General features: G+C 57.4%; 1 protein-coding gene across 6 annotated transcripts; it reads left to right on the top strand.

The window, feature by feature from the left end:
• Positions 1-436: 436 nt before the first annotated feature.
• Positions 437-22,043, top strand: GTF2F1 (general transcription factor IIF subunit 1). Of its 6 annotated transcripts, XM_039514340.1 has the most exons (15): positions 442-592; positions 2,542-2,603; positions 2,974-3,020; positions 3,738-3,810; positions 4,406-4,599; positions 4,959-5,129; positions 6,038-6,213; positions 13,060-13,204; positions 13,454-13,518; positions 14,053-14,172; positions 14,829-14,902; positions 19,638-19,697; positions 20,301-20,439; positions 20,735-20,861; positions 21,472-22,043. In XM_039514340.1, the coding sequence occupies exons 1-15, from the start codon at positions 490-492 to the stop codon at positions 21,674-21,676; spliced, it is 1,761 nt and encodes a 586-aa protein (XP_039370274.1). In that variant the 5' UTR covers positions 442-489; the 3' UTR covers positions 21,677-22,043. The 6 variants fall into 6 exon arrangements, with proteins under 6 accessions (XP_039370270.1, XP_039370269.1, XP_039370274.1 ...); XM_039514341.1 differs by lacking the exon at positions 19,638-19,697; XM_039514336.1 differs by lacking the exons at positions 19,638-19,697; positions 20,301-20,439; positions 20,735-20,861; positions 21,472-22,043 and adding an exon at positions 15,307-19,246 and having other exon boundaries at positions 437-592; positions 13,457-13,518.
• The last annotated feature ends 1,024 nt before the right edge of the window (positions 22,044-23,067 follow it).

The raw sequence follows: 23,067 nt of genomic DNA, 5'->3' as shown, positions 1-23,067 counted from the left end.
AGAGCCCATGTCCCCTCCCCACCCCTGGGTCCACAGGCCCTGTGTCCCCATCCCCACCCCTGGGGTGACAGAGCCCGTGTCCCCTCCCCACCCCTGGGTCCACAGGCCCCATGTCCCCCATCCCCACCCCTGGGGTGACAGAGCCCATGTCCCCCTCCCCACCCCTGGGTCCACAGGCCCCATGTCCCCCATCCCCACCCCTGGGGTGACAGAGCCCGTGTCCCCTCCCCACCCCTGGGTCCCTGGGTCCACAGGCCCCACCCCTGGGTCCACAGGCCCTGTGTCCCCCCATCCCCCACCCCGGGGGGGACAGGCCCCGTTTTCCCCCATCTACAACCCCCCGGCCGTGATAGCTGCCCCCGCCCCCGAGGCCGTCGTGGGGGTAACTCCGCCCCTTTTCCCGGGGGGGCGGGGCACGTCCGTGCAGGTTCCCATGGCAACCAACAAGGGAGGCCTACTTCCGGTGCGAGGAAGCGCCGGCTTCCGGTTATGCGCGGTGAGCGGCGCACGCGCAGGAGCCGCTCCGTAATTGGCCTGGACGGGGCGCTTGGCGCGGGGCAGCGTCCAGCGAGGCCGGCGGTGGCCGCGGCCCGTGCGTGGCAGGTGGGGTAAAGGTCACGGGGGCAGGGGTCGCTGAGGGGGAGGGTCAGTAGGGCTGGGTTAAGGGTCACTGGGGGTCAGTGGGGGGGGCTGGGGTAGTGGGGTCACTGGGAGGGGGCTGGGGTAAGGGTCACTGGGGCTGGTGGAGGGGGCTGGGGTAAGGGTCACTGGGAGGCTGGGAGTAGGGGCTGGTGGGGAGGGGGCTGGGGAGTGGGGTCACTGGGGAGGGGGCTGGGGTAAGGGTCACTGGGTGGGGGTCACTGGGGCAGGGGTAAGGGTCACTGAGGATAGGGGTTGGTGAGGAAGGTTGGCACTGGGAAGGGCGCTGAGTGGAGCATGAGGTCTGGGGCTTGGGATGATGGGGGTGGGGGCTGTGGCTGGGGGTGCCTGCTGGTTGCCAGGCTATGGAGTGGAGAGCCGGGTGCGTGGTGGGGCAGAGCGAGGGGGAGAGGCTGAGCCATGGGGTGCTGTGGGGGGGGGCTGGGCAAGGAGGGGGCTGTGGGGGGGAGCATCAGAGGTACAATAACTCCTCACTTCAAGTCACTCTGGTTAGGTTGCTGATCATGTCTTTGGCAGCTGCCTGCTTTGTCCACTGCTTGCAGGAAGAGCAGCCTGTTGCAGCTCGCTGCTGGGGGCTTGGAACCAGGGTGGACTGGCAGCCCCCCCATCAGCTCCCCCAAGTTCCCTGTGCAACAGCTGCCAGCAGGCTAGCGATTGCAGCTACCCCTCCCCCCACTGCCATGTGCTGCTCCTGCCCTCTGCCTTGGAGCTGCTCCCCAGCCTCCTGCTTGCTGTGCAGGGGGGAGGGACAGGTGGGGGGCTGTCAGGGTGTCCCCCTCCCCCCCTGCTCCTACACCCCACTTACTCCTTCTTCTCCATATAGAGCAGGGTGGGGACAGGAGGGAGAGAGACAGAGACAGCCTGGGCAGCAACTGCTCTCTCAACTTCCTGATCTGCTTAAAAAGACAATGCAGTTAAGAGTGGGTCAGCTTCCTTAAAGGGGCTGAGTGCATCTCTCTCCCACACACAAGGTGTGTGTCTGCTATGCTGGCTCCCCTCCCCTCCATTCCTGCTGCTGTGTAGAGTGAGAGGCTACATTAACAACAATGGGTTAACCCTTGAGGGCTCAGCTGAGTGCTAGTTCCTCATTTAGCAGCAAGGCATTCCCTGGGAAATATCCCACCCTCTGACTCCACCACCTCAACCAAGCTTCACAATCATCATAGCTGAGAACAGTATTAAATTGTTTGTTTAAAACATATACTCTGCTTGTGTGTGTGTGTGTATATATAAATATAAAAATATGTAGTTTTTTGTCTGGTGAAAAAAATTTCCCTGGAACCTAACCCCCCGCCATTAACATTAATTCTCATGGGGAAATTGGATTCGCTTAACATCGTTTCGCTTAAAGTTGCATTTTTCAGGAACCTAACTACAATGTTAAGTGAGGAGTTACCGTATGTGGTGATTGTTAGGGGGCTTCTTTAAAATGCTGGAAGTCATTCAAGGCCTCTGCTTGCAGTTTAACCCTCCTAGGGCCTGGAAGGAAGCACCCTAGGGGAGGGCCAGGCCAACTCGCCCGTGGGAGGGGGCCGTAGAACTGGGCACATGAGACACTGGTTCCGTGTTGTGTCTTGGCTTTATACCTTTGTCCAATATCATTCCCAGCACCAACCAGCAGACCCCACTCCACTCCCAGCGCTGGGAACAGAACCCAGGAGTCCTGGCTCCCAACCCCCTGCTCTAGCATGGCTTCTCCAGCGGAGTTTCTGGCCGTCTGTTCTTATCCCCAAAGTTCCCTGCTTGTGTCGGCGTCTCCTTGCCTCTGCCCCTTTGAGGATTTTTGATTCTCCTGGCTCCCTCTCCCAACCTCACGCGGGTTCCTGCCAGTGCTTGCTCTGCTGACATGCTGGAAGCACTGACTTGTTGTTTCTCTCTTAGAGCCTTTCCTGGAAGCCCAGGTGGACTCGCGCAGCGCCATCACTGCCAAAATGACCTCCCTGGTAAGTTGTCAGTTTCCTCTGTTTCCCAAACCTGGAGTCGTCGTAGGTTTGGGAAATGTGCCCTGTCTCCTTGGCCTAGACTGATAGGCCCATCTCGTTGGGGATCCAGTCTCTGAGTGACGTGTCCTGAGTGCCCCAGAGGAAGCTGCTAACCCCTCATCGCCTGCCAACTCTTCTTATGTGAAAATCCCTTCCTGAGCCCAGCTAATGCCCTGAAGCACGAGGACAGAGAGCCCTTGTTAATTTCTCCCCAGCTAGCCTCAAGCATCTCCTGTGTCCCCGGCTGTGATCAGGGAGGGGGGGCTCCCTGACTAGTCCTTGGGTAACACCCCCCCCTGAAATGAAACCTCAATCTTTGTTCTCTCCCCAGGGCACGAGTAGCCAGTCGGTTACAGAGTATGTGGTGCGAGTACCCAAGTGAGTCCGTTCTCTCAGATTTCCCAGCCCTCTCAGCTTACGCGGCACCTTGCTGAAAGCTTAGCTCCCTGGGGAAAACAGAAAGCCACAGTTTAAGATGCCAGAGTTGAGAGCGGAGGTGGGGGAGTGTCCCTTGCATTGCTTGGTCAGATCAAGCTTAGGTCACTATGCTCTGACAACGGCTGAACCGAGTTGTAGGTCTCAGCCCGTCTCCCTGGCTGTCCAGCCTCTGTTTTGAGTGATCTAAGCACCATGCTTCCTGCCGAGCCCGAGGCCACGTATATTTGGCGTATTATGGTAACTCCCCAATTGAGATCAGGGCCCTTTGTCCCAGACCTTCATGGCATCTGCCCTGAAGAGCTTGCAGTTTAAATAGACAAAGGGTGGGAAGGGAAACTGAGGCACGGAGCGGGACTGGGGTTTGCCCAAGATCCCCCAGTAGCGCGGGGCAGGGAATTGAGCCACGCCACCTGTTGTATCATATAAACTGCTGGCTCCTACTGGACCCTGTGGTGAGTTCAGTACAGAGACGGGGGCCTGAATGGGACCTGGGGGCCAAATGCCCCAGGGAGGGGGGCAGGGCTGAGGCACGCTGGCAGCAGTAGCCCGGGTGCACTCAGCATAGTGCCAGGCTTGCAGCGGGGGGCGTGGGGATGTCACTAGCTCCTCGAGCTGGAGCTGCTGGCCGCTCAGGTGTCTGCCCTCCTCTTGCTGCAGAAACACACCCAAGAAGTACAACATCATGGCCTTCAACGCCGCCGACAAAGTCAACTTCACCACCTGGCACCAGGTAGATGCCCCCAGCCCCACACGGCAAGGGCAGCCTGCCCGCTGCTTGGAGGCACTGCCAGGTGCCGGAGCTCCCTCTGCGCTGACGGCCTGGCCACTCGAGCCAGGTGCCGGACTCCGGAGGGATCGATAGTTGTGACTGCATCTGGGGCCGGGCCTGCCAGCAAGGCTAGAAATCCTGGGCACGGTGTCCCCCATAATGCAGTGGGCCACAGGGCAGCCTCTGGCTTCCCTGCCATGCTGGGGAACACGTCAGGGTCCATCTGGGCCCCCCCCTTGCACTGATCGATCCCTGATACTGCAGAGTCCTCTCAGTGCCCCGGGTGCAGGGCTGTTCTCTGGGCCTGGCGAGGGGTCCCAGGAGGTGGTTCTGTTTCAGCCCTGAACCAGAGCGTTCGCTCTGGCTCTTAGTGCGCAGAGCTGTGGGCAGCCTGGGCTGAGTCATGGCATGGCCATCGCTAGCTCAGTGCCGCAGGGAGCTGAGCGGACACTGCCGTGCAGCGCTGAAGGACCGGACGCAGCGAGGCGACCGAGCTGGGGGGCTTTTCTTTCCCCGGGGCCGGGGAGGTGACGTTCTCCTTTGCTGCCTCCCGCAGGCGAAAATGGAGCGAGATCTCAGCAACAAGAAGATCTACCAGGAAGAGGAGATGCCGGAGTCGGGGGCCGGCAGCGAGTTCAACCGCAAGCTGCGGGAGGAGGCACGCCGCAAGAAGTACGGCATCGTCCTGCGGGAGTTCAAGCCCGAGGACCAGCCCTGGATCCTCAAGGTCAACGGCAAAGCTGGGCGCAAGTGAGTGCGGGTCCCGGGGGCTGAACCGTGAGCGCTGGGTCCAAACACAGGAGCCCCTCCAGCCTGCGCTCCAAGCCCCAGCTGTGCTGGCCAGCAGCCTGCTTTGGGGGCGGTTAGAATGTGGCCCTAACCCCATGCCACGGGGCAGAGGAGGAACCCAGGAATCCTAGGTCGCTGTGTCCCTGCTCTGACCACTAGACATCACTCCCTCCGAGCCAGGAGTGGAGCCTGGGAGTCCTGCCTCCCCAGCCCCCTTGCTTTAACCACTGGGTTCCGCTCCCTACCCAGGGTCCTGGCTTCCAGCCCCAACTGCTGGGCCATTGGACCTGAATCCAGCTCTCCCTTTCCCTCGTGCCCAGGTTCAAAGGGGTGAAGAAGGGCGGCGTGACCGAGAATGCCTCCTACTACATCTTCACGCAGTGCCCTGACGGCGCCTTCGAGGCCTTCCCGGTCAGCAACTGGTACAACTTCACCCCCGTGGCCAAGCACCGCACCCTGACGGCCGAGGAGGCGGAGGAGGAGTGGGAGCGGTGAGTGAGGGGCACGGGCTGCCCCCTGCCCTGCTGTCACCAGGAGTCCTGGCACTCGGTACTCTGACCCACGAGACCCCACGCCCCTCCCTACAGGGGGACTAGAACCCAGGAGTCCTGGCGCTCGGTGCTGTAACTCGTGAGACCCCACGCTCCTCCCTACAGGGGGACTAGAACCCAGGAGTCCTGGCGCTCAGCGCTCTAACCCACGAGACCCCACGCCCCTCCCTACAGGGGGACTAGAACCCAGGAGTCCTGGCGCTCAGCGCTCTAACCCGCGAGACCCCACGCCCCTCCCTACAGGGGGACTAGAACCCAGGAGTCCTGGCACTCGGCGCTCTAACCCGTGAGACCCCACGCCCCTCCCTACAGGGGGACTAGAACCCTGGCTGCCAGGCCCCCTGCTCTACCCACTAGACCCAAACGGGGATTGTCTCTGGGATTGGCTGACACAGGAAGGTCTGTGTTCCTGGCAGCTCGGAGCTGGAGGATGGGCTGGGGGTGCAGTGTCTGGGTATGACGCGTGCTGCAGCCGGGGCTCCTTGCGGCCTGCACGGCATCACAGGGTAAGGACTCCCCTCTGTGTCACCAGCCAACCGACTGGCACAGGCCCAGCTGCTGCTAGAGGCTGCCTCTGGCCCTCTCCCTGCCGCTTCCAGCAGGGCAGGCGTGGAGCTCAGCACTGGCCTCTCTGGGTCCGGCACCCTCCTTCCAGCCTGGTACCAGGGAGCCCTGCTCCTTTCCCTGTGGATCATACGGGTTTGGGGGGGGTCCCTTCTCCCCACCCCCTTGCAATCCCAACAGCAGCCCCATAGGACTGGGTTTCACCCTGTCCCGGCAGAGCCCCTCTCCCCTACGGCGGGGTCAGGCTGTGGAGGGGGTCTCACCCCCTGCCCTCTCCCTCCCAGGCGGAACAAGGTGCTGAACCACTTCACCATCATGCAGCAGCGGCGGCGGAAGGACCAGGACGACGAGGAGGAGGAGAAGGAGAAGACGAAGAAGAGGAGCAGCGAGCTGAAGATCCACGACCTGGAGGACGACCTGGAGATGAGCTCAGATGAGAGCGAGCTGAGTGATGCCGATGGTGAGGGGCCCTGGGGACTGAGCCAGCCTTGGGACCCCCAGCCCCCCTTCTTTCTGAGGTCACTGAGCCAGCCCTAGCCTGGGCCTTCAGCCTGGTGCTGCCCCCTGCTGGGGGTCACGGGCGTAGAACAGCGACTCCTTTCTCACTCCTGGCCATGGTCTCACCCTCACTTGAAACTGGGGGGTTTCAAGTTGAGGACCAGCATGTATCCCCCCACCCTAAAATCCTAGGATAGGTCTCCTTTTTGTTGCCACCACCAGGTCAATTTACGTGGGCCGGGACACCCCTGTTTTCCCCCTCCTCTTTCCAAAGACGTTCCCTGGGGGAAACACAGATCAACTCACAGAGGGAGAAACCTCCCCGTCTCCTCCCTCCCCTCTCTGCCCAGAGATGCGCTTGTCTCACCACCGAGAGAAAGTTTCTTAGCCCCCTCCCCCTGTATCCACAGTAGAAGGGATTTAATCAAATCTTTATAGAAAGAATTTATTAAAAGAAAAACAAGAAAATACACAATCTCTGAGTCCAAGCTGGACTTTCACAGGGTATAACCTTACTAATTTCTGGAGAGAATCCTCTCTCCTTCTCAGTACAAACAATACAGGCAGAATTAAAAATAATCAATAACAAACACACAGAATTGCAAACATAGGATTATCAGATGAGGACACAAAGTACCTTTCTAATACTCACTATCTTGACTAGAAGAAAGTAGTTCAGAAAGATGGAAACTTGTAGAAGACTTGATTAAAACATCTGGATCCTTGTAACTCCAAAGGGCTAAGAACAGCACACACCAGAAGAGAGAGAAAAAGTCCCCCTAGAATTTTTTATTTTCTCTCCCCCGATTGTCAGTCAGGTCAGGTGTAGGGGTACAGGTACTGTGTTAACCCTTTACTTACAGGTGAAAAACTTTAACTAAACTATTTATGACACGCCCCCCAAAAAGTGGGATTGGGATTCACTGGATTTGATTTCCTAGACATGCACTATTACATAGACTAGTAAGCATGAAAACATGTGAAGAACACTTTTTAACCACTTGATTCTGGGAAACTTTCCCGAGAGAGTGCATCAGCAACTTTGTTGGAAGCTCCTGAAATGTGTTGAATGTCAAAGTCAAAGTTTTGGAGAGCTAAGCTCCAGCGAAGAAGTTTCTTGTTGTTTCCCTTGTTAGTGTGAAGCCACTTTAGCGCAGCATGGTTAGTTTGTAGCTGGAACTGCCGGCCCCAAACGTATGGGCGTAGCTTTTCCAGGGCATACACAATGGCGTAACATTCTTTTTCACTGATGGACCAGTGGCTTTCCCTCTCAGACAGTTTCTTGCTGAGAAACACGACAGGATGGAAGTTGTGATCCGGTCCTTCCTGCATTAGAACCGCTCCTACCCCGCGTTCAGATGCATCGGTGGTAACTAGGAAGGGTTTGTCAAAGTCCGGGGCCCTTAATACTGGGTCAGACATGAGCATCGCCTTAAGCTGGGTAAAGGCTTCCTGACACTCATCAGTCCACTTAACTGCATTTGGCTGGGTTTTCCTGGTCAGATCAGTTAGTGGGGCAGCGATTTGGCTGTAGTGTGGTACAAATCGCCTGTAATAGCCGGCCAAACCTAAGAAGGATTGGACCTGTTTCTTTGACCTTGGGACAGGCCACTGTTGGATAGCCGCCACCTTGGCCTGTAGGGGGTTGATGGTTCCTTGACCCACTTGGTGACCTAGGTAAGTCACTCTGTTTTGGCCTATTTGACACTTTTTGGCCTTAACAGTTAGTCCTGCCTGCCTGATGCGCTCAAAAACCATTTTCAAATGTTCTAGGTGTTCAGGCCATGAATCAGAAAAAATGGCCACATCATCGAGGTATGCAACTGCACAGTCTCCCAATCCCGCTAGTAGACCATCCACCAGCCTTTGGAAGGTGGCAGGTGCATTCCGCAGTCCGAAGGGAAGCACATTAAATTCATACACCCCTGCATGGGTGATGAAGGCAGATTTTTCCTTGGCGGGTTCATCTAGTGGTACTTGCCAGTACCCCTTGGTTAAGTTAATGGTAGAAATGAACTGGGCACGTCCCAACTTTTCCAATAGCTCATCAGTGCGTGGCATTGGATAGTTGTCTGGACGAGTTACAGCATTTAGCTTATGGTAGTCCACGCAAAAGCGTATTTCCCCATCTGGTTTGGGAACCAGAACCACTGGAGATGCCCATGCACTGGTAGAAGGGCGGATGATACCCATCTCCAACATGTTGTCAATCTCCTGTTTAATAGCAACTTTGGCATGAGGTGACACCCGGTAGGGTGGTGTTCTAATCGGGTGAGCATTACCTGTGTCAATGGAGTGGCAGGTTTGCTCAGTCCGTCCTGGGTTGGCTGAGAACAAGGTGTCGAAGTGAGTGCACAGCTCCTTGATCTGTTGCCGCTGTAGACATTGCAGGGTTGTGGAGAGGGTCACCTCTTCCACACCACCATTTCTTTTACCTTCGTAGTAGACACCTTCAGGCCACTCGGTGTCATCTCCTTCCTGGACTGTAAACTGACAGACCTGTAATTCTCTGGGATAAAAGGGCTTTAGAGAGTTAACATGAAACACTTTAGGCTTTAAAGAGGAATCAGGGAATGCTATGAGGTAGTTAACAGCTCCCAGGCGCTCCTGGACCATGTATGGTCCTTCCCAGGACGCTTCCATCTTATGGGCCTGTTGCGCCTTCAGGACCATGACCTGGTCTCCTACCTTGAAGGAACGCTCTCTGGTGTGTCTATCATACCAGACCTTTTGCTCTGCTTGGGCATCCTTTAAGTTCTGTCGAGCAAGGAACCAAGAGTCTCGGAGGGTGTTTTGAAGGTTGCTTACAAAGTCCAGAATGTTATTTCCTGGAGGAGGTGTAAACCCCTCCCATTGCTGCTTCACCAGCTGTAATGGCCCCTTAACCTCATGGCCATACACCAGCTCGAATGGTGAGAATCCTAAACTGGGATGTGGAACAGCCCTGTAGGCAAACAGCAACTGCTGTAACACTAGATCCCAGTTATTGGAATGTTCATTTACGAATTTACGGATCATGGCCCCCAAAGTTCCATTAAACCTTTCCACTAGACCATTAGTTTGGTGGTGGTACGGGGTGGCCACCAAGTGATGCACCCCTTGAGTTTCCCACAGGTCTTTCATGGTCCCTGATAGGAAATTTGTTCCCGAATCTGTAAGAATGTCAGAGGGCCAACCCACCCTGGTAAAAATGTCAGTTAAGGCCTGGCACACAGTTTTAGCCCTGGTGTCGCCTAGAGCTACTGCTTCCGGCCATCTGGTCGCAAAGTCCATGAAAGTCAGTATGTACTGCTTTCCTCTGGAGGTCTTCTTTGGGAAAGGACCCATAATATCCACAGCTACTCGCTGAAATGGGACCTCAATTATGGGAAGTGGTTGGAGAGGGGCCTTGACCTGGTCTTGGGGTTTTCCTACCGTTTGGCATACCTTACAAGACCGGACGTAAGTGGCTACCGCCTTGCCCATCCCCTCCCAGTCAAAGGACCTTCCCAACCTGTCTTTGCTTCGCTTCACCCCAGAATGGCCACTAGGATGCTCATGGGCTAAGCTTAAGAGCTTTTCCTGGTACTTGGTCGGAACTAGCAACCGTTTTTGAGGATGCCAGCCCTCCTGGTGTCCACCAGAAAGAAATTCCTTGTATAACAGTCCTTGCTCCACAACGAACCGGGATCGGTTAGTAGAGCTGAGAGGTGGTGGGTTGCTGCGTGCCGCCGCCCATGCTTCCTTGAGGCTGTCATCGGCTTCCTGCTCAGTCTGGAACTGTTCCCTTGAGGCGGGAGACACCAGTTCCTCTGGAAGCGATGTAGGTGATGAGGTTGTTTCCGTTGACTGTGAACCGCTCTCTGCTGGTGCACGAGGTGTTATTTCAGGCTCTGGCTGAGCCTCTAGGGTAGGGTTGTCTGCTGGCTTTTCCAGTTCAGGCCCGTTGTCGCCCTCTGGCGGTGGAGTTGTAAGCGCTGGCTGCTCTTCCAATTCCGGTCCTGGGACTGGATGTATTATGGCTGCTGTAGTTGTTAGTATGGGAGCCGGTTCCACCCTCTCTGGTAACACAGACAGGGTCTCGGTGGATGGCTCAGGAACAGGGATGGGTCCGGCAGCTCGTCTGGCTTGGCTGCGTGTAACCACTCCCTCTGTTTTTGGCTGTTCAACGTGTCGGGCCAAGTCATTCCCCAGTACCATGGGAATCGAATGGTTGTCATAGACAGCAAAAGTCCACTTCCCTGACCAGCCCTTGTACTGGACAGGTAAATGCACTGTAGGTAATGTTACAGGTTTTGACATGAAGGGGCGAATTGTCACTTTGGTTTCCTGGTTGATGAATTTGGGGTCCACGAAGGTTCGGTGGATAGCTGACACATGTGCTGTAGTGTGTCTCCAGGCGATAACCTCCTTTCCGTCCACTCTCAAAGTTTCCCTATATTCTAAGGGTATTTGAGAGACATCTAGGTCCGGATTTCCTTGGTGTGAAGGTGCAAGGAGTTGCACTCGGTTTAGGTTCTTTGGGCATTTGGCTCTGATATGCCCCAGTTCATTGCATGTAAAACATCGCCCACTTGATGGGTCACCGGGTTGTGTTGGTCTACTGGAGACTGGTGAGGTAGAAGAAGAGGTAGGGTGTGACTGTCCTTGGGGTATAGGTGTGGGCTTGATTGGCCCTCGATGGTAGGGTTTAGTCTCGGTGGGTACCTTGTGGGATTCGCTCCCCTTGGCAGTAGCTTTCGTGTTGTCTACCGATGCCATCCATCTGGCTCCAATCTCCCCTGCCTCAGTGAGAGTTTTTGGTTTACCATCTTGTATGTAGCGTCTAATGTTCTCAGGAACACCATCCAAGAACTGCTCCATCATTATCAGGAGCTGTAGGTCCTCTATGGATGTAACATTGGCTCCTGATAACCAGGAAGAATAATGCTTTTCAAGGTAGGAGGCGTGTTTTGGAAATGACACCTCTGGTTTCCATTTCTGGGCTCTGAAACACTGACGGGCGTGATCAGGGGTTATGCCCATTCTGTATCTGGCCTTGGTTAGAAACAGTTTATAGTCGTTCATTTTGTCCCTAGGCATTTCAGTTGCCACCAGTAATAATTCTCCGCAGAGCTGTGACCTCAGCTCTACCATGTATTGGTCTTCAGGGATCTTGTACCCAATGCAGACCCTTTCAAAGTTTTCTAAGAAGGCCTCAACGTCATCACCTGTCCTGTAGGCGGGAAATTTTCTCCGAGAAGGTTGATCAGTAGTTGGAAGAGGGGTTGGATTGGTTGGATCATTCTGCTTAGCCTTTGCTAATTCCAGCTCTTTGTCCTTTAACTCCATTTGTCTTCTGTGCTCAGCCTCTTTGGCTCTGTGGTCAGCTGCTTGTCTCTCCAGCTCCCTCTTGTGGTTAGCTTCTTCGGCTCGTAGTTTCTCTATTTCTCTGTCTTTTAACTGCATTTGTCTCATGTGCTCAGCCTCCTTGGCTTTTTCTTTCATTTCCATCTCCTTGAGTTTTAATTGTAATTCCTGTTCTTGTAATTGCAGTTCTTTTTGTCTTGTTTCCAGTTTAGACGCGGCCTTGGCACTCATTGTGTCTGTGTCCTGGTGCTGGCCACACCCCTCTGCAGTCAGTGTACTTCTGTGTTGCTTGCTTCAATTGCTTGGGTTACAGTTTCTAACCCTGCCTATCACTGACTAAACAAAGAGAAATCAAATCTTTTGTTTTGCAAATTGTGTTTTGTGAATGTACTGCTTTGTACTGAGAAAGAGGAGCCAAAAAAAAATTCTCTGTCCCCCTCTCTCTCTGAGCTGTTGCTAACAATACCTGCGAGAAAAGTCTGGTCTATTTCCCTCACGGATCTGTGTTCTCCTGCCTCCTGAGCATTTCAGAAGACCCAGGAAAAAAAAAAAATCTGGCTTGAGGTTTCCTCCCCCCGCCCCCCCCAAAACCTGTTTTTCCCGCTGGACGGAAATCAGCTCTGACGAGCACAGCACTTCCCCCCCACCTCGGGAATCCTGACTGGTATCTCGTCTCACAATGGATGAAAGCTCCTCAGCAGGAGAGCTTTGTAACAGAAAGCCCTGCAAGAAACTGAAAATCCTTCTAACCCTGAAACTGCCTCAGAGTGCCTTTGGTAGAAAAGCCGTGCCTCTCTCTCTGGGTCCGGAAATCCTCTCTCCTCCTCAGTACAAACAATACAGGCAGAATTAAAAATAATCAATAACAAACCCACAGAATTGCAAACATAGGATTATCAGATGAGGACACAAAGTACCTTTCTAATACTCACTATCTTGACTAGAAGAAATTAGTTCAGAAAGATGGAAACTTGTAGAAGACGTGATTAAAACATCTGGACCCTTGTAACTCCAAAGGGCTAAGAACAGCACACACCAGAAGAGAGGGAAAAAGTTCCCTCCTAGGAATTTTAAATTCTCTTCCCTGATTGGTCCTCAGGTCAGGTGTTCACCGGGTACTATGTGTTAACCCTTTACAGGTGGAAACTTAACCCTTAACTAACTATTTATGACATGGGCGTAGAACAGCGACTCCTTTCTCACTCCTGGCCTGGGAGAGGAGCCCTGCGTCCCAGCTAACGGGTGACCTGGCTACTGCCTAGGCCTGTGTCCTGAGCCCTGCCAGCATCTGACCCCTGTGCCTTGGAAGCGTGGCGCTACCCCTCTGAGAGCCCGCAGCCTGTCACGAGTCCCCATGCAGAACCCTGGTGTCCTGGTTCTGGGCCCCTCCCTCTAACCCCACAGCCCCTCTTGCTGGGCCTGTGGCTGTCACCTCCCCCCCAGGTCCTGCCACTGAGCCCTGTTTCCCATAATGCTGCAGGGGAGAAGGTGGCCAAGCCCCAGAAGAAAACCCCGCTGACCAGGAAGAAGAAGAAGAAGAAGGGCTCGGACGACGAGGCCTTCGAGGACAGCGACGACGGAGACTTCGAGGGGCAGGAAGTGGATTACATGTCGGACGGGTCCAGGTAAGGATGGGCCTTAGGGGCGAGGCCTGCTCCGCCCCTCCCCGCCGGGACAGGGTGCCTGGCTCAGCCCCGCTCAGCTCGTCACCTGGTGCTGCCTGTGCCCATTAAGCAGCATGTTCTGTTCCCCACCTGCCCTGGGAACGTAGATCTCAGCTGTACCCTGCACAGTAGTCTTGGCAGAGGCACGTTCCCTCCCCCACCCCCTTTGTGCCAGGCTGTCCCCCATCAGCTCCCTCTCGTGTCTTGCAGCAGTTCGCAGGAGGAGGCAGCAGTGGGGAAGCCCAAGGTGACAAAGGAAGAGGATGGTCCCAAAGGTACGTGGCAGATGCGGGGCCCCGGTTGGCACCGCTGAGACCTGGTGGCAGCAGCGGCACCCGTCAGAGCTCAGCGGGGCCCTTGGTGCCGTCGCGACTGGTTGGAAATTCTCCGTCGAGGCTGCTTTCCGGTGGAGAATCGGGTGTTCGACCGTGTTCTGCAAAAAGCGTCCGTTCTCCGTGCAGAAACCCGGTTGCTTAAATAGAAAACTGGCAGGTGAAATAGCTGGCTTGGGTTGTGCTGCCCCAGTGCCTCGTGGGACACGGGGATTCCGGCCCCCACTTCCCACCCCCTAACCTCGGCAGCACCTTGGTCCTGAACTGGCTTGGGGGGGGGGGGGTGTTGGCTGTTCAGCGCTTGTGCCCCTGCGGGAGGGGCTGCAGGGTAGGAACGGGGCCGCGGGGCCCTGGGTTGGGAACGCCCAGTACGATCGCTCGGTCGGCCTGGCGGCGGGGGAGCTCGCTGCTCTGCGGGCATCGAATCCGGGCTGCAGAACGGCTCCTTCCTGAGCCCGCTGTCGGTTGGCTGCCCAGGGATCGACGAGGCGAGCGAGAGCAGTGAGGAGAGCGAGGAGGAGAAGCCTGCCGAGGAGAAGGAGGAGGAGGAAGAGGAGAAGAAGGCCCCCACCCCTCAGGAGAAGAAGAAGAAAAAGGGTGAGTGTTTTGGGGAGGGAGGGGGCTGTACCAAGGGGGGCCAGGGGTGGTGGTCTCTGCTGCTGGGCCATCAGATTGGCACTAAGCTACGCAGGGTCTTGGGGGGAGTGAGATCTAGGGGATAGAGCTGCGGGGTGGGACTAGGACTCCTGGGTTCTTCCCCTAACTGCCACTCAGTCACTCAAGCCCCTTGGTCCCCCCCCCAGGCAGGGCTGGGGCTGAGCCCCCATGGGGGGGGTCTGGGGAAGGAGCTATGAAATCACTTTGAGAATCCCTCCTCGTTAACCCTTAGAGTGCCGGTATCTAGCAAGCGGCCTCCTCCAAAGGGAGCTGCAGAGGGGACAGGACTCCTCCCTGTGCTGCCCCACATCCCGCCCTCAGCTGATGCTGTGCCAGCTGGCCCGAGTGCGGGGAGTTCCCCTCACTGGGGTGGTGCTGTGGCTGGAACTCCTCCCCCACCTCACAGCCCAAGGCTTCTGGTTCAGGTCTCTGGCTGGACTGAGCGAAGAGCCCCAGGGTGGCTGGAGCCAGGGGCCATGGGAGGGCAGAGAGAGAGAGAGAGAGCTCTGACCCCGAGCACCCCATGGGGCTGGAGATTGACAGGTGATTCAGAGGGGAGGGACTTGCTCTGACCCCGCCCACACCATGTGTTGCAGACAGCAGTGATGAGTCGGAGACCTCGGAGGAGAGCGACATCGACAGCGAAGCGTCCTCGGCACTCTTCATGGCGGTAACCCCGACGCGCGTCCTTTGGGAGGGCGGGGGGCTGGCTGGGTTGCCTGCTTGGGGGCTCTGGATGCTCGGGGCCTTGGCCAGTTCCCAAACCTTTAGCTCGTCTTTGAGCAGCGTCCCGTGGGTGCTCTGCGTTAGGTGTTTGCGTCCCTGTGCCTAGGATCGCAGGGTTTTGGTAGCAGCGCCCGTTTGGGCCACACCTGTGCTCCCGTCTTGCGCCCTGTGTGGCAGCTGCGTAGCGCTGTGCGGCCCAACCGCCCTTGGCCTGAGCCTCCTAGCGAGTTTTCAAGTGCCCTGGTTCTCGTTTCGTAGCGTTGGTTACCATCTTCCTTTCCTTCTTCCTTCCTTCCTTCTAACAAAACCACCCATTTTTTCCCCTTTCCTTGTCATTACCCCCCGTAGGTTGATTCCAATCAGGGGGTTATGCCCGGATCCCCCGGATTCAAACGGTGCCTCTCCTGCCAGGAGGCCATCCCCGTCAGCGACGGGCACCCCCGTTGCCTCCCATGCTTGGGAGAGGCACACTTGCCCCAAAAGTGCGAGCACTGCCTTAACCTTAAGGCGCGCAGTCGGAAAGCCTGTGACCTGAAGCTAAAACCCCAAATGAAGGAGAGCCTGCTGCAGCCAGCCTCAGACCCTGGGCCTGGGACCCGCCCTGGACAACAGTCACCATCAGCACCAGCTGCTCCATGCTCCCTGCGGGCTACGAAGAGGAAATCAACCAATTCCTCACGAAAAGACGCTAAAAAACGAGCCCCATGTTCGCCCACCCAGGAGCCGAGGAAAAGAACGAGGTCCCCAGCGAGATCGGTAGCTTTGGCACCGACCGGTGTAATACTGAGCACCTATGACGCCCCTGGGACCTCCGGTATCGTCGACGCCGGTAAGTCCAAGGACCCCAAGAGGGCAAGACGGGACAAGACTGCACCGTCTGATGACCGAGGCAAGGAAAAGCCCAAAGCCTCAAAGACGGAACCGACCAGCCACACGGCACCGGGCACTTTGGCGGCGCCGCCTGCTGGGCATTCAGCGGAACGCAGAGCAACCCTGGCGCTGACAAGACAGTCGGCACCGGCGCCGACACAACTGCCTCCCACGGTACCGAAGACACCACAGGAGTTTAGAGTCCCAAAAGACGGATTTGTCTCTGAGACGCCAGAGTCTCCACCGCTCCGTAGCGCGACGGCTGCGGTACACACCAGACCCACCCCCTCACCGTCGCCGTCCAGGGCTGCTCCCCCCTTCTCCAGTGGAGACGAGGAGGAAAATGATGCTTATTCTGTGCCTTCACGCAGCTGCTCTTCGCGTCGGGGTGCGGCACAACCTGACTCTTCTGCCCGCCATAGGTACCAGGAGCCCAGAGGTGACCCAGTGCTCTGGTATGGACACCCATGGATGCCCCCCTTCATGCCGATGCCCCCACAGTGGCCTTGCTGGGATCCATGGGCTGCTTACGGGCAACAGTTTTCCAGGCCACCCACTATCCAGAGGGAGAAACCGAGGCACTCCCCGTCGTCTTCAGTGTCCAGACCTCCTGAGCCTGAAGGAGAATCTGTCAAGGAGCAGGAGGAAAGGCCCGAGCAGGAGGAAAGGCCCAAGCAGGAACCTACGCCTGCACCCAATATACCGTCGTCCTCAGCGGCCAAAGCAGTCGTGCCTCCCCCGCCGTTGTCGGCTGATGATGATTTCCGACAGCGTCAGGAGCTGTTCAGACGGATAGCGGATTCTTTCCACATCCTATTAGAGGAACCAAGAGAGTCGCGGTGCATGATTGTGGATATACTGCCCACATCAACCAAGATCGGGCTGCCTATAGTTAAGACCATCTTAAACTCAGCTAAAACAGTCTGGCAAACTCCAGCCACGATCCCTCCCACCTGTAAGAGGGCTGAGAAGAAGTATTTTGTCCCCTCAAAGGACATGGAGTTCTTATCTTCGCTGCCCACACCGAATTCAATGGTGGCCTTGGCGGTGAACGAAAGGGAGAGTCTACGTCTGAACAGCCCGTATGACAAAGATTGGAAGAAACTAGATTTGCTGGGCCGTAAAGCGCACTCCTCAGCAGCTCTCCAATTCCGAATTGCCAATTACGAGGCGTTCATGTCAAGTTATAACCACAAAAACTATTCAAAACTGAACGAATTTATTCAATATATCCCAGAGGACAAAAGAAAACAATTCCAGGCGGTCGTGACGGAGGGCCAGCTGCTGGCAAGGACGGCATTGCAAGCGTCCCTCGATGCAGCAGACACGGCGGCCCGCTCCATAGCAACAGCAGCGGTCATGAGGCGAGTATCATGGCTACGTCTTTCGGGACTCCCGAAGTACATACAAACTACAGTGGAGGATTTTCCCTTTGAAGGCTCCAACTTATTTGCCGACAAGACCGATGACTATTTCCGCTCCATCCGGGATGGAAGAGAGCTGCTGAGAGCATTACGTGTCTCCACACCAGTGCCAAGGAGACGGCAGAATAGATACCACGCTACCTCGAGATCTCGAACCTCTGCATTTCCCCCACCTCAACGACACTACGACCCGGAAATGACCGAGACCTCCCAAATGTAACTGCCCCCGACATAGTCACGTGCATCTCACCAACCCACCTCACAACAGAAAACTGGGTTGAGGCTCCGAGATGCCTCCCCCGGATCCATGTGCTGTGACCACCAGAAAACGTCCATCCCTTTGGCGACCGCCTGACCCCGTTCTACCCAGTGTCACCTTGGACAAGTGGGTGTTAGAAATGGTCAACAACGGATACTCAATGCCATTTCTCTCCTCCAACCCACCCATGCCCCCCACCCCCCGACACCTTCTGCAGGAAAAATTAATCCACTCGGGGGCTGTAGAACCAGCTCTGCTCCAACACCCCAGGTGAGGCTTTTATTCCAACTATTCCCTCATCCCACAAAAGAGCAGTGGGTGGAGACCCAGTCTAGACTTCAGAACATTCAACAACGACGATTCAGGATGGTCACGTTAGCAACAATAATCGCAACACTGGACCCGGGGGATTGATCTCGGCCCTCGACCTCCGAGACGTGTGTTTCCACGTTCCCATACACCGTCTCCTAGAGATTCCTCAGATTTGTTCTGGGCTTGGATCCTGGCCAGGACAAAGTGCTTACCTTGGGCCTCTGGCACCCGGGGTGTTCTCCAGGCTTCTTGCAGTGTGGTGCACCTCTGCCAACAGGCAGTTGTGATATTCCCATACGTGTCCAGCTGCCTTCTCAAAGCCCCCTCTTGAGACATCGCAGTCCTGGCTACACAGAGAACTAGGGACCTTTTCTCACAACTAGGCCTTCAAATCAACACTCGGAAGTCAACATTGACGCCTGTACTGCATCCAGAGTTCATTGGGCCCTACCCTGCCGCAGTGGAGGCCAGAGTCTTCTGACCAACGCACAGACTTGCCACCCTAGCCAATATGATCTCCACGGTACCAAGCCAGTCCGCAGGTATCAGCCAGAACATGTAGACGACTACCAGGGCATATGGCAGTGCCCATCTGTGTTGTAAAACATGCCAGGCCGCACAGGTGTGGCTCCGGACAGAATACGTCCCGCACAGACACAACTTAAACAAATCTCTCCCCAAGCCAATCTTATCCGTGTGAATGGACAAGATTCCAGACCTGGTGCGACAAAAAGTGCGTTTCACCTAGAACCTCTCCCTTGTCACTGGTACTGGACTGCATCTGGGAACGAATAGGGCCAGGGCTGTCCAAGTTCAATCCGAATGCATCTTGCAGCCATCCCGGCCTTCCACCGCAAGGTCGCTGGTCATTCGGTGTTCACCCACCCTGGAACAAGACGGTTTCTCAGAGGAATTTGAAATCTCTACCTTGAAGTATGAGATCCCACTGCACCTTGGGTCCGTAACCTAGTCATGCGATGCCTGACTGGACACTCCTTGGAGCCCATGATGACCTACTTGCTTGTTCATTGGCTGTCTTCACTGACAGATGTTTCTCGTTACCCCCTCTCAATATAATCTTCTTCAAAGATAGTTTTGTTGAGACCTCATCCAAAGTTACTTCCTAAAATACCTTCCTCACTGCCCCTGAATTGGCCTGTTCGCCAGCCATTGTTGTTCCTGAACCACGTAGAACTAAACGTTCCACACGCTAGAAGGGCGCTTGCCTCTGACCTCCAAAGGACTAACCCTTTCAGAAAGTCACCACCATTACTCCTTTCTGTTGCAGAAAGATCAGAGCTCAGCTGTATCCAAACAGACTTTCAAAACAGGTTTCCGACTGCATTCGCCTTTGCTGTCGTCAATGCGGTTTGCCGCCGAAGGCACGCCACACGATCGATTTCCACGTCTCTAGCTTTCCCGACCCATGCACCAATCAGACGTTGGTAAAGCAGTGACCTGGGCGTCGGCACGCACGTTCCCAGAGCATGACGCCATAGTGCGAGTCACGACAGCAGGTGCTCGCTAGGACTGCCCGTGTGATCGTCGCTAACAAATCCAACCCCGAAGCCTTAGCCCTCCAGCGTTCTCCTGTCACCTAAAGTGGAGCACCCCCAGGGACACGACTCGCCCTGTGTGGTAGCTGAGGTTCTTTGAGACGGGTGTCCCTGGGGGTGCTCCACTGCTCGCCCTCTTCCCTCTGCTTCGGAGTTCGGCCATGGGCTCTGCGGTAGAGAAGGAACCGAGGGTGGTTGAGACGGGGGAGCGCGTGTGTGGCCCGAACGGGCGCTGCTATGGAAAATCTCTGATCCTAGGCGCAGGGAGGCGGCACCCGTAGGGACCTGCATCTCGGAGAACCCCGGTTACTGCACAGGGTGAGTAACCTTTTCTCCCCAGGCGGCCGGCCGAGAGCTAACTTCCCTCCTGGCCTGTGTGCGCCGAGCTGGGGGTGTTCTCAGCCCAGCTCCTGGGGGGATGGGGCTCCCCCATCTTGCTGACCACTCCCCAGCTGGAGGCCTCAGCAGAGAGCCCAAGGCCCCAATTCCCCTCTCGCCCCAGAGGGGTCCCGTGCTTGACGGACTGGGGTTAGCTCCCAGACTGGGTATCTGGAGGGGGGATCCCTTCCCAGGATGCGGAGTGGCGCACTGTCCCCTCCAGCACTGCTGGACAGGCTGCCTTTTGGCTAAGACCCACCACTGCGGCCTTGATCCCGGCCCTTTCCGGGATAAGGGGGCAGTGACCCTGCTGCCCTGGCCACTGTGACTCCCTAGCCCTCCCCTCGGTTTTCACCCGGAGCCGGGGGTCATCTCCCCTTGCCTCTGTGCCGTCACGGAGATGACACCTCAAGTGTGGAGGATGTGGCGGGGGGGGTTCCTCTGCACAGCCCCCCATGCCCTGGCTTGGCTCAGTGTGGAGTGCACTAGGGTGCATCTCAGGACGATGCCCAATGCCGGCTCCTCTTCTCACCCGACACCTAGAAGAGGAAAACTCCACCCAAGAAGGAGCGGAAGGGGTCGGCCAGCAGCTCCCGGGGGAACAGCCGCCCAGGGACGCCCACCGTGGACGCAGGCAGCACGTCCTCCACGCTGCGAGCTGCAGCCAGCAAGCTGGAGCAAGGTAAGGGCTGGGGGGGGCTGGCAGCATGGGGCACTGCTAGGGCATCGGCCTCTGGGCTGGGGCTTCCAGGCCAGATGTTGGAACAGTCACAAACGCCAGCAGGGGGCAGCGTCCCCTGCAGCTCACCCAGCCCTTACACCAGCTGCCCAGGGGTCCAGCTGTTGAAGGAGGGGTCTGGGGAGACCCCCGTGCGGCCTGGTTCCCGACCTCGCCAGCAGGAGGAGCAAGGGCGCCTGTCGGTGAGAACCGGGGGCGGGGTCTGGCCAGGGCACTGAGCTGCTCCGTCTCGGCGCAGGGAAGCGGCAGTCGGGATCCGGTGACCTCCCTGCGGCCAAGAGGCTGAAACTGGACTCGGGACCTCAGACGACCTCGGGCAAGTCCACTCCCCAGCCGCAGTCGGGCAAGTCCACCCCCAGCAGCGGGTGAGTGGCCGGGGCTTCTCAGCCTGTGGGATTGGGGCCCATTGGCTAGTCCCTTGGGCGTGGGTGGGGGTTCTCAGCCTGTGGGGTTGGGGCCCATTGGCCAGTCCCTTGGGGGTGGGTGGGGGTTCTCAGCCTGTGGGATCGGGGCCCATTGGCCAGTCCCTTGGGGGTGGGTGGGGGTTCTCAGCCTGTGGGATCGGGGCCCATTGGCCAATCCCTTCGGGGTGGATGGGGCTTTTCAGCCTGCGGGATCAAGGCCTATTGGCCAATCCCTTGGGGTGGGCGGGGCTTCTCAGCCTGCGGGATCAAGGCCCATTGGCCAATCCCATGGGGTGGGCGGGGCTTCTCCGCCTGCGGAATGAGGCCAATCCCTTGGGGGTGGGTGGGGCTGCTGCCGAGTGCTGGGGTTGGCTGGTCCCAGGGGCAGGAGTGGCGGATGGAAGAGCCTTTGGGGCTGGAGGGGAGCCAGCGCATGGCCTCTGACTGGCTCGTTTGGGGACAGAGCCGGCCCCTGCCCCTGCCCCGCTGGGTGGTGCCCCCTTCGGCACCCGTGAGCCCAGAGCCTCCCGGGCTCGGCGCCCACTGCTCAGGCCCCGTTCTGCCCCCGCAGTGACGTGCAGCTGACGGAAGAGGCCGTGCGCCGCTACCTGACCCGCAAGCCCATGACCACCAAGGACCTGCTGAAGAAGTTCCAGACCAAGAAGACGGGGCTGAGCAGCGAGCAGACGGTGAACGTGCTGGCCCAGATCCTCAAGCGCCTCAACCCCGAGCGCAAGATGATCAACGACAAGATGCACTTCTTCCTGAAGGAGTGAGAGGCGGGGCCTGGGTAGGCCACGCCCCCATCCCCTCCCCCACTCGAGCCCAAAGGGCAAAGGTCATCCTCCTTCCTGGGCCCCCATGTCAGCTGTGGGGAGCCGGGGTCCTGCTCCCCAAGGGACCTCAACCCATCTCCCTCCGCAGCCCAGCTGTGGCTGCTTCGGGGTATGTCCCTGTTACCCCCCGAGAGATCTCGCTCGGGGCAGTCCCTGGGGCCCATCTCCCTCGGGTGCTCCCTGAGCCCTGCCCCCCAGGGAGCCTGCGCGGTGCCCTCAAGAGGGTTGTTTCTGTCTCTCCCAAGGTGGGACCAGCGGCTGTCCTGCCCTCTTGTTACAATAAACGGGTGGCTCTTCGTGGTTCTGACCTGCGTCAGGGATGGCTTATTGCTCGCCGAGGGCACACGCTGCGTGGGGTGGGGTCCTGCTCTGAGAGGGGCTTCTGCTCACTGCCTGCCCCACGGCGGGGGTGATTCCCTAGCGCTTGGAGTCCGGCCAGGGGCAGGGCCTCTGCTGCTCAGCCAGCCCTGTCCCCGTCTCCCCCGCTGCCCCCGGAAGTGGCTGCTCTGAGGGATGCCTGAGATGCCGGGATTAATTCCCCAGCCACGGTGTGCGGTTCGGGCGAGCATTCCAGCGGCTCGCCGTCCCCCGGCTGGGGGGACGCGTGGGCACCGGCCTGGCCCAGCACCGCCACCTTTTATGGTGAAGCCGAGCGTGGAATCCAGGCCCGGGGTGACTTCATCCACCCTGGGCTGAGCCCTCGCCATGGAGGGCCAGGCCCTGTGCATGCATCCCCCATGGGCCGGCTCTGCTGGGGGGCATCCTCGGCCAGTGCTGATGTCCTGGCTGACCCTAATCCTTGACCTGCGGGGCTGAGTCCCACCCCAGAGGCAGCCGTATTTCTGAAACCCGCAGTCCAGCTGCCGGTGTGCCCAGCTTCTGAAGGAAGCCTGCGCTCTCAGCCAGCAAGGGGGAACCGCCTGCAGGAGCAGTTCCTGGCCACCTGCCCCCCAGGGAAGCCAGCTGAGATCCAGCCAACTTGTTTCACAAGTGAGTACAACTTCTGCTCACTGCTGGGCCATGCAGGACTCGAGCTGGTGACATCTGGGCAAAACAGCCCGAGGCTGCTGCTCCTCCACCTGGACTGAACCTTGGCCTGGGGGGGGATCTGCTTAACGCTCCCCCCAGGTGCAGAGTGCAGGCCGTAGCCTGCCTGAGCTGTTTTTCCAGTGGATTAAGAGCTGAGCCGACGTGGAAAAGTCTCAGAGCCACCGGCATTGATTTATCATCCTGAGAAAGAACAATCCCCAGCCCTGCCCTGGCTGCTATTTATTATTTTTCCTCCGCTCCTCAGGAAAACCTCCAGGCTTTGCCCCAGGTGGGAGGCTGTG

This window comes from Mauremys reevesii, linkage group 25 (assembly GCF_016161935.1).
Source record: "Mauremys reevesii isolate NIE-2019 linkage group 25, ASM1616193v1, whole genome shotgun sequence".
Lineage (NCBI taxonomy): Eukaryota > Metazoa > Chordata > Testudines > Geoemydidae > Mauremys > Mauremys reevesii.
Note: the sequence above shows the minus strand (reverse complement) of the source record. Positions and strands in the feature narration are given on the sequence as shown.